This window comes from Bos mutus, chromosome 9 (genome assembly GCF_027580195.1).
Source record: "Bos mutus isolate GX-2022 chromosome 9, NWIPB_WYAK_1.1, whole genome shotgun sequence".
NCBI classification, from domain to species: domain Eukaryota; kingdom Metazoa; phylum Chordata; class Mammalia; order Artiodactyla; family Bovidae; genus Bos; species Bos mutus.
This window is the reverse complement of record NC_091625.1, coordinates 33,857,050-33,871,490: the sequence shown is the minus strand read 5'-3', so window position 1 is coordinate 33,871,490 and position 14,441 is coordinate 33,857,050. Positions and strand designations below refer to the sequence as shown.

The window sequence follows — 14,441 nt, the reverse complement described above, 5'->3', positions numbered from 1 at the left end:
GTTCAGTTCAGTTCAGTTCAGTTCAGTCACTCAGTCATGTCCGACTCTTTGCAACCCTATGAATCACAGCACGCCAGGCCCCATCACCAACTCCCGGAGTTCACTCAAACTCATGTCCATCGAGTCAGCGATGCCATCCAGCCATCTCATCCTCTGTCGTCCCCTTCTCCTTCTGCCCCCAATCCCTCCCAGCATCAGGGTCCTTTCCAATGAGTCAACTCTTCGCATGAGGTGGCCAAAAGTACTGGAGTTTCAGCTCCCAGCATCAGTCCTTTCAGTGAACACCCAGGACTGATCTCCTTTAGGATGGACTGGTTGGGTCTCCTTGCAGTCCAAGGGACTCTCAAGAGTCCTCTCCAACACCACAGTTCAAAAGCATCAATTCTTCAGCACTCAACTTTCTTCACAGTCCAACTCTCACATCCATACATGACCACTGGAAAAACCATAGCCTTGACTAGACGGACCTTTGTTGGCAAAGTAATGTCGCTGCTTTTCAATATGCTATCTAGGTTGGAAATAACTTTCCTTCCAAGGAGTAAGCGTTTTATAATAATCATGGCTGCAATCACCATCTGCAGTGATTTTGGAGCCCCCCAAAATAAAGTCTGACACTGTTTCCACTGTTTCCCCATCTATTTCCCATGAAGTGATGGGGCCAGATGCCATGATCTTCATTTTCTGAATGTTGAGCTTTAAGCCAACTTTTTCACTCTCCTCTTTCACTTTCATCAAGAGGCTTTTTAGTTCCTCTTCACTTTCTGCCATAAGGGTAGTGTCATCTACGTATCTGAGGTTATTGATATTTCTCCCGGCAGTCTTGATTCCAGCTTGTGCTTCTTCCAGCCCAGCATTTCTCATGATGTACTCTGCATAGAAGTTAAATAAGCAGGGTGATGTACTCCTCTTTCTATTTAGAACCAGTCTGTTGTTCCATGTCCAGTTCTAACAATTGCTTCCTGATAGTTACTGTTAAAGAAGGATTAAACACATTAAGATGTTACTTGAAAAAAGTCAGGAGAGGAAGATGATGATCAAGCGACTGCAGTTCTTATCTGTGATTCACTTCAATTCTACTTTAGTTTTCCACTTCAAAAAACTATATTAACACAGAGCTGGTTCTTGTTCTAGGTATCATTATTATGGGATTGGCATCAAAGAGAGTAGTGCATATTACCACTCCGTTTATTCTGGAAAAGGCCTGACAAGGTAGAGTCCTGCTATCTTCAAGACAAGTTCTCTGAATGTCTTTAAATAATATATATTGAATAAAATGACTTGCTAACTTTGCTTATTGAAATGTTTTCCTTTAAGCATCAGACCTTAATTTTAACTTTGTACGGACACTTACAATGACTGGGCAATTTATATAATTTGCAGTCATTAATGAGAAATTACTGGTGAGCCAGGTGTCCCAGAGAGATGTAAAAGAGAAACCAGGGAAGCAGAATTACTTTTAAATTAATATTTGCTTCTAAGGCTAAATTGATTTTCAAGCTAGATTCAATAAAATAAAGGCAGAAAATGTATTTTTTTCTATGTGATAACCTGCTTTAAAGATGCTTTGGCCAGTATCTTATGAGAATGAAAAGCTTATTCATCTCTAGTCACATATGCTCTGATATACCAGCTTACTTTAGTATGATAAAGCTTCTGACCCCAGCTACTGAGTCTCTGTGAAGGAAAAAATACAAATGAATATAAAGAACATGTTGCTCTAATCTGCCATCAACTCTCAGGAGGATGTTATTGACAAGTAAGGTGGCATTGAATGAAACCAGTGATAATATGCAATTATTATTTTTTAAAAATTAGAACTCCAAACGATTAGATCTGCATCCGAAATTTCTTTATGGTATGATTTACCAAGAACTGCTCTTAACTCTTAAAAGAATGATTTATTTTTAAAAGTAAGATATCTTGTGGAAAAGCAAATAACTTTAGTCACCTAAGTCATACTAAGATGAAACTCAGATACTATAGAGAACATTATGGCAGCTTATTAACCACTGCTTGCTGTGAAGTGAAAATACAGGCTAGAACACACAAATGCTTCGTATTATGTGCCTTCCTTGTCTCAATTCTTACCTGACTGCTCAATATCCTTTATTCTGCTTTCCCTTAGAGGCTTGGGTCCCTTTGAAAATCAAACACATTTCTCTAGATTTATTTCACTAGTTGTGGTGTAGTTACTGCTTTTGTAGGTCCTCTGCATTTCCTTGATAGCTATAACTGTATATGTATTTTTAATTACTGAAAAATGTTCTTATTTTTAAGGTTTTCTGGAAGCAAGCTGAAGAATGAGGTAAGAATTATTTTCATTTATATTATATATCGCTATAACATGTATTACAAGCTTAACAATAGGGTTATTCATCCTTATTAGCAAATATAGAAATAAATGTTATTTATTAAGAGTCCCTTGAATGGCTGAGCACTTCAGACAGAGTTAAATTAGATTTGGGGCAATTAACGATTCTTTACATGGACCTACTGAACCTCCAATTAACCTAGCAGGGGGAATTTTTCAATTATTCTCACCTAGTATTAGATACTAGAAAGAGTATTTTTTAAAAGACCACCATTGATCCAAAAAATTTTTATTTAAATTTTAAAAAGCCTAAAGCTGAGGATATGGAAAAAACTGGTGTTTGGAGTATATATACCTATTTAGACAAAACCTTTAATAGTTGTCAAGAACCCAAATGTTATGCTGTGATGTTTTACCGTGTATGTGTGTGATGTTGCTTCTCTCTTCTGCACTGGGGGTGATGGCAGGGTGTGGCAGAGGTGGGAGGTAAGGAGAAAGGGCCCACCACACACACAGCACACACTTTCTCACCCAACACACACTTTCTCTGTAGACTCCTCTCCCCCTTCTCACTCCCAACCAAAGAACAGGTCAACAAACTGACTTTATCTAAATGACTTAAACTACCATTAGAGACTGCATGGCTAATTAGGCACATGATCACGTCTTCATTATCCTCAAGTTAACTAATCATTAAAGGAGGTGCCACAGAACCCTGGGCCCATGACAATGTGTTGTGTGGTCCATCTGGACCTGAGGTAAATTGTAACTCCATTAGTTTGGTGAAATGATGCAAACATATTAAGAAATAATATAAAACCCCCCAATCTTCTGAAATGGCCAATTTCTTCCCACAAGTGCTTTTAATACAGTTAATGGCTAATTACATAATAAAATCCTCCAGATTGCTTTTTTATCAATGAAATAATAGCTCTTTATTAGATAAACAGTTGTGAAAGTGCAAAAATATTGACTTAGAAATACACTTCAGTTGACTGAAGTTTATGTCAATAGGGAGTTTAAATCATTTCTCTCAGGTGTTCCTTCTACTGTTTTGAAGAGCTGGTGGTACCATCAGTCCATTAGCTGGTACAGCATGCAGGTGGCAAGCCTCGCTTTATCAAGTAAAAGAAAAATTTTTCTCATGTCTACTTCTTCCTCCTTAGAAGAGCACAATAAAAACTCGGGTATAGATTTTGTTAATAAAGTAAAAATAATTTTTCAATTAGCCTATACAGCCTATTTTTCTAAAGCTACCTGAAGCAATAATAGAGTATAATTATTGTGATTATTATATAAATGAGCACAGTTAAGGGCTGTCTAAAAGCTCGAAAATATTCTTTTTGCTGTTCAGTCACTAAGTCATGTCTGACTTTTTGTGACCCCATGGACTGCAGCGTGCCAGACTTCCCTGTCCCTCACTATCTCCTGGTTGCTCAAACTTACGTTTATTGAGTCAGTGATGTCATCCAACCATCTCATCCTCTGTTGCCCCCTTCTCCTCTTGCCCTCAATCTTTCCCAGCATCAGGGTCTTTTCCAATGAGTCTAAATACTTTAAAAAAATTATGATAAGATATATGTTTAACAAAGTTGAAATTTTTTAAAATTGTTTTGTATTTGGAGTGACCAACCATCAGTTTGCTTAGGATGTGAGACTTTCAGTGCAAATCTTCATATCCTTCAGGTCATTTAAGCATTAAGAATGGTGAGGTAGGGAAAATAGGTAATAATATTGCCAGTTTACAGCTAAGGAAACTGAGATGTATTTGTTTTCTTACAAATTCAAAATAAAATTCTATTTTTTAAACCCATGGTTGAAATGTTAATTAATAGATATGTGGTATTATAGGTATGTGGGAACAAAATTGTGAATGGATAAGTTTGATCCTATATAGTGTAGCAGAAAAATGTACCTTGAGCAAGTCATCATAACTAATCATAAAGAGTGTCTCGAGGGTTAACCTAGTATAAGTGATTAAGGACATTTCCTACAGGAAGTAACATTTAAAGATAGAACTGAGATAAGTAGGATTTTGGAGGAGGAGAAGAGTGGTCCAGACAGATGGAACATAGATTAGGATTTCTCAGCCTTAGTACCACTGACATTTTAGGCCAGATAATTCTGTGTAGTGGGAGATGTCCTGTGCATTTGTAGGATATTTCAACATCACAGAGTCTCTGGTTTCTATCCATCAGATCCAATAGCTCTCCCTCCACCTCACTGTGAAAACCAAAAATGTCTCTGATGTTGTCAAATATTAAAAACCAGCAAACAGGAAGGCAAACAAAAGGAGCATCATGCTATAGATACATGGATAGTCTGGATAAGAAAATATCCAAATAAGGATAAAAGCCCAAAGGATGGAGAGAAATGACTGATTTTAGCCAGGAAGTACTGGAAGAGAAACTGGTAGAAAGAATAGAAAGATGAAGGGCTCAGTTTGGAACTTGCTATATTTTATGTTGTGTCCGACTCTTTGTGACCTCATGGACTGTGGCCTGCCAGGTTCCTCTGTCCACAGAATTCTCCAGGCAAGAATACTGAAGTGGGTAGCCATTCCCTTCTCCAGGGGATCTTCCCGACCCAGGGAATGAACCCAAATCTCTTGCATTGCAAGCAGATTCTTTACTGTCTGAGCCACCAGGGAAGCCACCAAGGAAAAGACCCTGATCCTGAGAAAGATTGAGGTGAGAGGAGGAGAGGGTGACAGAGGATGAGATGGTTGTATAGCATCACCAACTCAACAAACATGAGTTTGAGCCAACTCTGAGAGATAGTGAAGAACAGGGAAGTCTGATTTGCTGCAGTCTGTGGGGTTGCAAAGAGCTGGACATGACATAGTGGCTGAACAACAACAAATATTTGATGTGTTTATAAAATATCCAGTGTATACTTGAAGTGAGCAGTTGGATATATATGACTGGATGAGAGGATTTAGGTATTTAGTTTGGTGGTGACTGAAGTCATGGTAAAGGGTAAACACATAAAGGGAGAAAATAAATGAGAAGAAAAAAACATTATGAGAAAAGAGTTGTGAAAAGTGGGAAAGAAGAACAAGAGAGGAGAATCCAGAGAGGGAAGAGAAAGGAGAACATAGTGACACAGAAGCCAGGAGAAAAGAGTGCTTCCAAGGGAAGGGAATGCTTGCTGCTATCAAATGGAGCTAAAGGGCCATCAAGACACGGATTGGAAAAGGTCTATGGAATGAGTTAAGTACAGACAATAACTTCAGGGAGAGCATTTTCAGTGCTAGGGTTTGATTGATTTGTGAGAGAGCTAGGGTTTGACTGATTTGTGAAATGAGTGGGCAGTGGAATTGAATGTAGAAAACTTAGGATAGGGGTGGGCTTGACCATTAGTTCAGAAGGAAGATTGAACTGTGGTTCTGATGTTGATAAAACATAGTCAGTAAAGAGTAGAGACTGAAGATGTGAAAGAGAATTGAGAGTACAGGGTCACTGAAGAGATGGGCAAGGAAGAGCTTTGGAGTGGAGGAAGTGGCCCTAGAGAGAAGGAAATTTATTTCATTAAAACTGAAAAGAGGAATGGCTTAGTTCAGATGAAGTAGGTTTGTAGATTTTGTGGCAGGAAATTGAGATAGTTTGGTGGGTTTCGTTTCCTCTCTGAGGTACCAGCAGTCAGGTCATTTTCTGTGAGTGAAATCTTGGTAGGGGGTCGTAGAAGTCTGAAGAACTTTGAAGTCCCAGCTCTTCTCAGTCAGGATTTCCAGACAGAATGTAGTCTCAATGCCCCAAGGCATCCATTGTATGTAGGGAATGAGTACTTTTATGCATCTGAAATTGTACTAGCCAAGTGCTTTCCTTGGGAGAACTGAGAAAATGGTCATTCAAATTGTTTTCTACAGAACTTTTCTCACAGATTCCCGGTTGAGAGAGGTGGGAACAGTTTCTGGGGAAGACAGGAAAGGTAGAACATTGTAAAATGTAAATTTCAGGAAACAGCAGAAATGCAAAATATTTGGGAGTAATCAAAAGAAAAGCCATCCCTGGTGGCTCACATGGTAAAAAATCTGCCTGCAAAGCAGGAGACCCAGGTTCAATCCCTGGGTTGGGAAGATCCTCTGAAAAGGGGAATGGCTACCCTGTGTCAATTCTTCCTTAAATTTAGACATTTAATACTCTATTTAAAAATTTGAGAGGGAGGTGGGAGGGGGATTCAGGATGGGGAACACATGTACACCCATGGCGGATTCATGTTGATGCATATATGGCAAAACCAATACAATATTGTAAAGTAATTAGCCTCCAATTAAAAAAAATTTATATTAAAAAAATTTGAGTGAGCAGTTATTTTTGGAAATTAACTTGATCTGAAAGGATATATGGGGTTTCCCAGGTTGCTCAGTGGTAAAGAATCCACCTGCCAATGCAGGAGACGCAAGGACACACGTTCAGTCTCTGGATGGGGAAGATTCCTGGCAGTAGGAAATGGCAAGTCACTGTAGTGTTCTTGCCTGGAAAATTCCATGGGCAAAGGAGCCTGGCAGGCTACAGTCCCTGCGGTCACAATGAGTATAACACGACTCAGTGACTGAGCATGCACGCCTGCACAAAGGGTGTATAGGAAGTAATAGTTGAGGGAAGTATAAAGAAGAATACTCAAAGGAGCCATGTCTGGCAGATACCAAAATTATGACACTATTATACTAACTCAAATGTAGGTAGAACAAATCTACAGCAGAGATTAGATACCTGAAAAAAGGCCCAAGTGTATGTAATAATTTAGTGTGTAAGAAAGGACACATTATACCCAATGAAGGAAGAAGTATTTTTCAATGAATTGTCATAATTCCTTTATGGAAGAAGAGAGAGTACCAAATAAATAAATAAAATTCTTCAGGGCTTAATGTTAGAAAAATGGTCTATTTTGGAAAAAAAAAATTCTAAAGTTTATATCTGTATGAAGTTCATATAAGTTATTAAATAAAAAATAATAATTAGAAGGAAATATATCTACCTCCTTTCTGAAGGGAGAATAACTTTTTAAGCATGAAAACAATTTAAGAAATTTCAAAGGGAAAAAAATGAAAACATGAAAAATTCTTTAAATCAAAGTATCATATACAAAATCTGAAGTCAAAAAAAGACAATGGGAAGATATTAGTCCATTGTCACATGCAAATATGACAATAGGATAACATCTCTACTACGTGAAGAAATACTAACAATTTATTTAAAAAATAGGAGGACCTCAATAACAGTTTTTTAAAAAGACATGAATAGACAAAACACACGAGGAAGAAAAGGCCAATAAATGCATGAAAATGAACTACCAAATACATTTAAATTAGATTTTAAATAATGAAATTGTCAAATATAAAAATTATTATTAAGCTGGTAAAAGTATGGTGAGATAAGCTCTTTCATATCCTGCTGGTGAAGACAGAACAAATTTTCTGGAAGATCATTGCAAGATCCATGTTCAAATCTTAGACGTGTTCATACTCTTTCTCCCACTAATTTCACCTTTGTATGAATCTCACATAAAGAAAAAATAGAAAATGCAAACAAAATATTATGTACAAAATTGTTATTGACTATGGTGTGAAACATATCAATCTAAATGACTAATAATAAAAAATGGTCACATAATTTGTAAGACGTTTACAGGACTGAATATCATATCATTTATTAAAGACTTTTAATGACATGGAGAAGTGTTAGGAAGTAAAACAGGATGCAAAAACAAATATGGCTTCAAATATGTAAAATGTATAACATAAATCTGGGTATATATCATATATAAGTGATAGAGGATTAATAGCTACAAATACTATGCTATGCAGTATGGCAGCCACTAGCCACAAATGACTATTAATTACCTAAAACATTCAGTTTCTTTGTCACATTATTTACATTTCAAGTGCTGGCTAGTGAATATTGTGTTTGAACAGTGCAGATAATAGAACATTTTCATCATCCCAGAAAGTTCTATCAGACGGCACTTAGAGTGTGTTCAACTCAATAATAAAAATTGTCTGAGCCACCAGAGAAGCCCGATAAAAAGACCACCCAATAGAAATACAGTAAAGTGTGTGAACAGGCAAGTCACCAAGGTGAAAAAGAATGACACACACAGTGTCAGTGCTCACGGTGCCTGTTCTGATAGACCAGGCTCTATAATGCGTGCGTGCGTGCGTGTGTGTGCTAAGTCGCTTCAGTCGTGTCTGACTCTGTGTGACCCCATGGACAGTAGCCCGCCAGGCTCCTCTGTCCATGGGATTCTCCAGGCAAGAATACTGGAGTGGGGTGCCATGCCCTTCCTCAGGGGATCTTCCTGACCCAAGGATCAAACCCGTGTCTCCTGCAGCTCCCGCATTGCAGAGTCTTTACCACTGAGCCACTGGGGAAGCCCTTTATAATGTGTAGTCAATAAATATTTTGAATACCACCCTGCCAATAAATATATCTATTTTTAAAATGAAAATGAACATTAAAACCTTAATGAGTAATCATTTTACTATTACTGAACTAGCAGCAATTAAAACTATTAAAATATAGCCTTGTTAAGAATGGGAGCTAAGAAGCTTTTCTAAATGGTAGAAGGGGCAATACCTAATAAAACAGAAAGTTCACACACATTACGACTGCCTTCCTAGAGAAACCTTCACACTGTGCACAAGAAGGCATGTGTGTGGATGTTCACTGCAGTATTGTTTATAATTTCAGAATACCAAAAAATAAAAATTCCATTATGATATAGTAAGAAAACAAAATTTTATATATTTAAGAAAATACTACACTGCTTTGGAAATGAGTGAACTATAGCCTTAAGAATCAAATTAGGTTCATCTTGAATACGTAAAGTGTGCAAAAAAGCTCATTGCATGTAGAAAAATACATACTATATGGTACCAGTTTTAAAGCAATAGTATATGTTATTTAAAAGCATTTACATAAGAGGTAAATTTTTAAAGGTTTGTATAGTAATGATATAAACCAAATCCAGAACATTAATTATTCCTTATGAGGGGGATGGGAATGAAATTAGAGAGGGCGAAAAAGGCCACGATAGTATTTCAAATGTCTGATATCTCAAGACGGTAAGTATGAGTATTTATTACTTTTTATATATACCTTCTTTTAAGTTTTAAATGTCTCATAATATAAAAGTGAACAAAATCAATGGCAACAAAAGCAAAACAAAACATGGAGAGAAAATTGAGTCATTATCAACCAGCAGTATAAATTTTGATTGTTTAAAATGTTTTATTCATAAATATAGTGGTTCACATTTCAAAAATATCTTAGAGAAAGTCTCAGAACCCTTTAATTGCCAGGAATAAACAAACAAATGAAACCTAGTTTTAATACTTTGTCCTGGTCGAAGAAAACTTTTCCTGTGAATCTTCCAGTGTGGGTCCAATTTTGTTTTCAGTGGCTCTGGTAATGAAGTTGCCATTATTTCCTAGGGAATAGTCCCTTGATTTCATACATTTCAACCAGGAAGTTTCCCTGATAGCCTTCTCCTTAATATCAACCATTCATGACCAGTTTAACAGCTTTGTACCAAGATAAATAGCAAATCCTCCCTCCTTGGTATATGCTTTTCAAATATTTGTAGACTGTTATCATGCTCTCTTTTAGTCATCACTTAACCAAACTGTGCAGCTTAAATCCTTTAATCTTTCCTCATAAATCAGACCCTCTTGCTTCTAATCATATTGTTTCTTTTCTGTAGGTTCCTTCTTGTTTTCTTTTGGAAAAAAGATTCCTAATCGTTCAAGAGTAGTGAAGTCATCAGTTGAGAGAAAAAGAAAAGAAAAAGAAACAGACCTCCATAGCTGGTCTAAGATTTGGCACCTCATTTAGTGCAATTAAAATAGAAAGCCTACTAGTGGAATTAAAATGAACATCTAATTTTTCCCAGTTTATCAATCTCTCCTTTCTTTTTGTGTTATAGGTTCTAGACAGAATATTATCATTTGATTTATACCAGCTTTGTACACACTTGTTAACATATCCAGACAAATTTAATTTTTGACTTTTTTTCTTTAGGCACTCTTCCCTCTGTTGATGTTCCATATGTGTTGCTAGCTTCTATCACAAAACTATTATTTATCAACATGAGAATTTTAAATAATAGTCAAAAGACATATACTCTGTTCCTTAATATGTGTTTCCATAGCACTCTAACATTTTTATTGGGAAATGTATTATTGTAACACATGCACACACACGGAGTTTTTAAAATAAGCCTAAGATAAAAACTCATAACCTACCTCATTGTTTAAAAGAGAAAAGTCCTCTTTGTGCCCTCACCATAATCACTTCCTGTCCCTACCAAACATTACTGCTCACAGAATTTGGTGCTAATTACTCCTTTGTCATTCATTGAAGTTTATCACTTATGAGTGTATACCATCATTATTAAACAATGTAGTGATGATTGTACTTAGTACCACTGAACTGTATCTTTTAAAATGATTAAAATAGTTAATATTATATGTTGTTTATCATTGTCCAATTTACCACCAATGCATTATTTATTATTGTTCCTACATAAAAATGGATTCACTTTTTCTATGACTTTCTGGTTTCATTCAACATTGAGTGAGTGAAGTCGCTCAGTCGTGTCCGACTCTCTGCAACCCCGTGGACTGTAGCCCACCAGGCTCCTCCGTCCATGGGATTCTCCAGGCAAGAATACTGGAGTGGGTTGCCATTTCCTTCTCAGGGGATCTTCCCAACCCAGGGATCGAACCCAAGTCTCCCGCATTGCAGGCAGACACTTTAACCTCTGAGCCACCAAGGAAGCCCATTCAACATTAGGTTTTGTAATTCATCAATGTTAATATATGTAGGCATTCTCCACAAACAAAACCAACAATCAGTTGCGACCTATGAGTGTGTGCGTGCATGTTCAGTCACCTGACCCTTTGCAACCCCGTGGATTGTAGCCTGCTAGGCTCTTCTGTCCATGGGATTTCCTAGGCAAGAATATTGAAGTGGGTTGCCATTTCCTCCACCAGGGCATCGTCTCAACCCAGGGATCCAACCTGCATCTCCTACACCTCCTAACAGTGCTAAAGGCAGATTCTTTAACACTGAGCCATCTGGGAAGCCTTTGCTAAGGCTCTGGTTCCACCATGACTATGTATTCTTTCTCTCTATGTGTGGGTTTCTTGTAGGTACATTAGAATTGCAGTATTATATGTTACTTATTTGTCACTTTTTCTGATTTTCGGGAAACTACCAGAGGGTGCTTTGTGGCTCAGTCATGTCTGACTCTTTGCAACCATTTGGACTATATAGCCCACCAGGCTCCTCTGTTCATGGGATTTTCCAGGCAGGAATACTGGAGTAGGTTGCTATTTCCTTCTCCAACCTTTGAAGGGTGCTTTCCAAAGGATTCAAAATAAAACAAGTACCTGAATTTGGCAGAGGGAGGGAGGTTGAGATGGGAAAATCCTGAGTACTAGTTTGGGAATCTGAAGAGTTAGGCTTCAATCACAATTTTACCACTAATTATCTCTGAGGCATAATAAATTAAAACTTCTTACCATCTCATTTATTTAATCCATAAATGATTTGGTAATTCATAGATGAATTTGGCAATTTCTGACCCTTTCATAGTAAAGTAATTTCAGTAGCCTAAAAGTAGCTCTTTAAAACATGTCATTAACAAATGTAAACTTGTGAACTAAAATTTCTAAAAGTTGTGAAAACTGAAAAAGTGTTTAAAACTAAAATCCGAAGTAAAAGAAAAAGGCCCCAACTATGAAACTATGTATGATTTGGCAACAGTAATTCTGCTGAAATATTAGTTTATCCAGGTATTTGATCTAATAAACAGTTTACTCAAACCTCCTGACTTGTTATGGTTTGAAAGATAAAGAAGAATGAAATTTTGTAGGTTTCTATATTGTTAGAATTGTATATTGTAGAATTCTCTGTCATTATCAAATAGTTGATAATGATTTATTTCTTTTCATTTTTTAAATTATAGGGTGGCTTCACTCGTAAATATTCACTTAGCTCAAAAACTGGAACACTTCTTCCAGAATTCCCCAGCGCTCAACACCTTGTGTACCAAGGATGCCTTTCTAAGGACAAGGTATCAATTAAAGATACTTCTCTATTGATTTTCTGATATGTTGGTTCCATATCTCAATTTGCTGGGAATCTCATGGCACTCGTGGGAAACAGAAATCTGCATAATCAAACATAATTGACTGATTTATAGGAGGGACAAATGTTTACTAACATTGATTCAGGACTTTCCAATTAATTATTTACCATCTCCCTGATAGTATATTATCAGAAGGTGGTAAAATAAACCTCAAAAGACTAAAGTTTATTTTTTATTTAAAACTCAGTATCAAGGAAGAAAATCCTAGAATGTGCCTATCATATGCAATTTCTTTCATTTTAAGTGTGATATTTTCTACTAGCACCATTTCATTTCAGTAATTAGTCATCAACCACTTCTCTAGGACAGAATTTTTTCCTATCATTGAGGGGGTGATACCTTACTCGAAGATTCCAAAGATTCTTCTCAATTATGAAACTTTGTGCTCTGTTGCAAAATTTTTTGAAAGTTAAAGAAGAAACAGTTTCCTGAAATTCAGTTTATAAAATAAATTGCATTGCTTATGTAGTAAAGTCTAAAGCTAAATGCTCCCCTATTTCTAAACTTCTAGAGGCATTTGCTGGGTATCTGCTGGCTGACTAATAGCAGGATCCGCTATTATATCAGAGCATAAAGATTTCTACATTCTTTTCAACTAAAGTTCATTTTCTATTAGCATTTGAGAAAATATCTTTCAGAGTATATTTAAGTCAGTTCATATTTTTAAGGTGCAAAGACAGATGAATATGATTAACAAAGTCCAGCTGTGTTTAGTAATGGGCATTTGTAGAAACTGGAAATAAAAATGACATGCTGTTAAAAAGGTCTATTCATAGATAAGTAGAGATGCACAGTAACTTCATTCTAATTCATAATACTGACAGACTTATTTCCCAGTTAGGAACAGGCAAAATATTGAAGGTAGTTCCCAGATCCAGGCAAGCCTCCTGAAGTATGTCCACTTCCTACTATGCTCCTCTCCCATCACATTTCTCAAGGTCATCACATCATCTTTTAACCTTATGGAAATAATATGATATTATCACTTCAGATTGGAGACACTTCCAGTAAATGTTAACATGTGACAATTTGTGGGGGAACTTGTGGAAATCTGCGGGACCTTGGGGAACACAGTTCTTCGGGGGAGGGTATTATTGGCTCACCTTTGTGGAGAGGATGGCTCACATGCAAACATATCAAGAAGATGTTTACTATGTAAATATACCAGGTGAGGAGGGTAGACGGAGAGAGTAATAAAGAAAAAAAGAAGTGAGGAACATGTTCCAGTAGTTTATTTCAGCCTTCTCTAACCTCCAAGGAATTCCTTATCTGTCAACTTGAAAAACTGGTCTGTAGATCATTTCTCACTCAGTATTCAAGATGCTTAAATAAGCTCTGGTTTCTAAATTCATTCCCAGTGGCCCCCATCATGAGCCCCATACTTCCCTTTGTCCTTTGAGGACAGCTGGGCCCTGCCTTTTACCTACCTAGACAGTAGCCAAGTTCCCCAGGCAACGTGTCAGTTCATAGAAAGAGGGGTGTGGCTGAAGCGGAACACTTTTAAGCACGTACTTTCTTGAGGCAGATATGATGGAGGCTGCCTAGTGGGAAGCTGACCCCAGTGAACGGTGTTTGCTGAAGCTGAGGGACCTGCTTTTTGCCCCCATCAGAGCGTCACTCAAGACAGGTGCTACCCCCTCTCTTGCTCACTGACTTTACTAGAGCGAAGACTTGCCTCTGATTCTACCCTCTATAATGTGATGTATGTTCTCAGGAAATTGAGCAAAATTATGTTTATAAAGACTGCAAAGTATTCTACAGTGAAAAGTTCTTACCCTAAGACTGTGTAACTATTAAATAAGCAAAGTACCAATGATAAGATTTACAATTTTTGATGCTTTCTGTATAGAAGAAAACAAAATTGACACAAATAAATGGAAACACTTGTGAAGATAAAAGTTCACTTGTTCTTTAGTGGCTTTCAGGGGTCAAAGGGTTAATTTTTGACAACAGTTATTATTTCCTTTCTATCATT

At 37.0% G+C, this 14,441-nt stretch overlaps 1 protein-coding gene across 1 annotated transcript in view; it reads left to right on the top strand.

Moving 5' to 3' along the window:
* The window catches only part of RFX6 (regulatory factor X6), a 52,820-nt gene that overhangs the window by 17,689 nt on the left and 20,690 nt on the right, over positions 1-14,441 (top strand). The window contains exons 5-7 of the mRNA XM_005896856.3: positions 1,132-1,209; positions 2,278-2,305; positions 12,284-12,391. Coding sequence (XP_005896918.2) covers positions 1,132-1,209; positions 2,278-2,305; positions 12,284-12,391 — 214 coding nt within the window. The remainder of the gene's footprint in view (positions 1-1,131; positions 1,210-2,277; positions 2,306-12,283; positions 12,392-14,441) is intronic.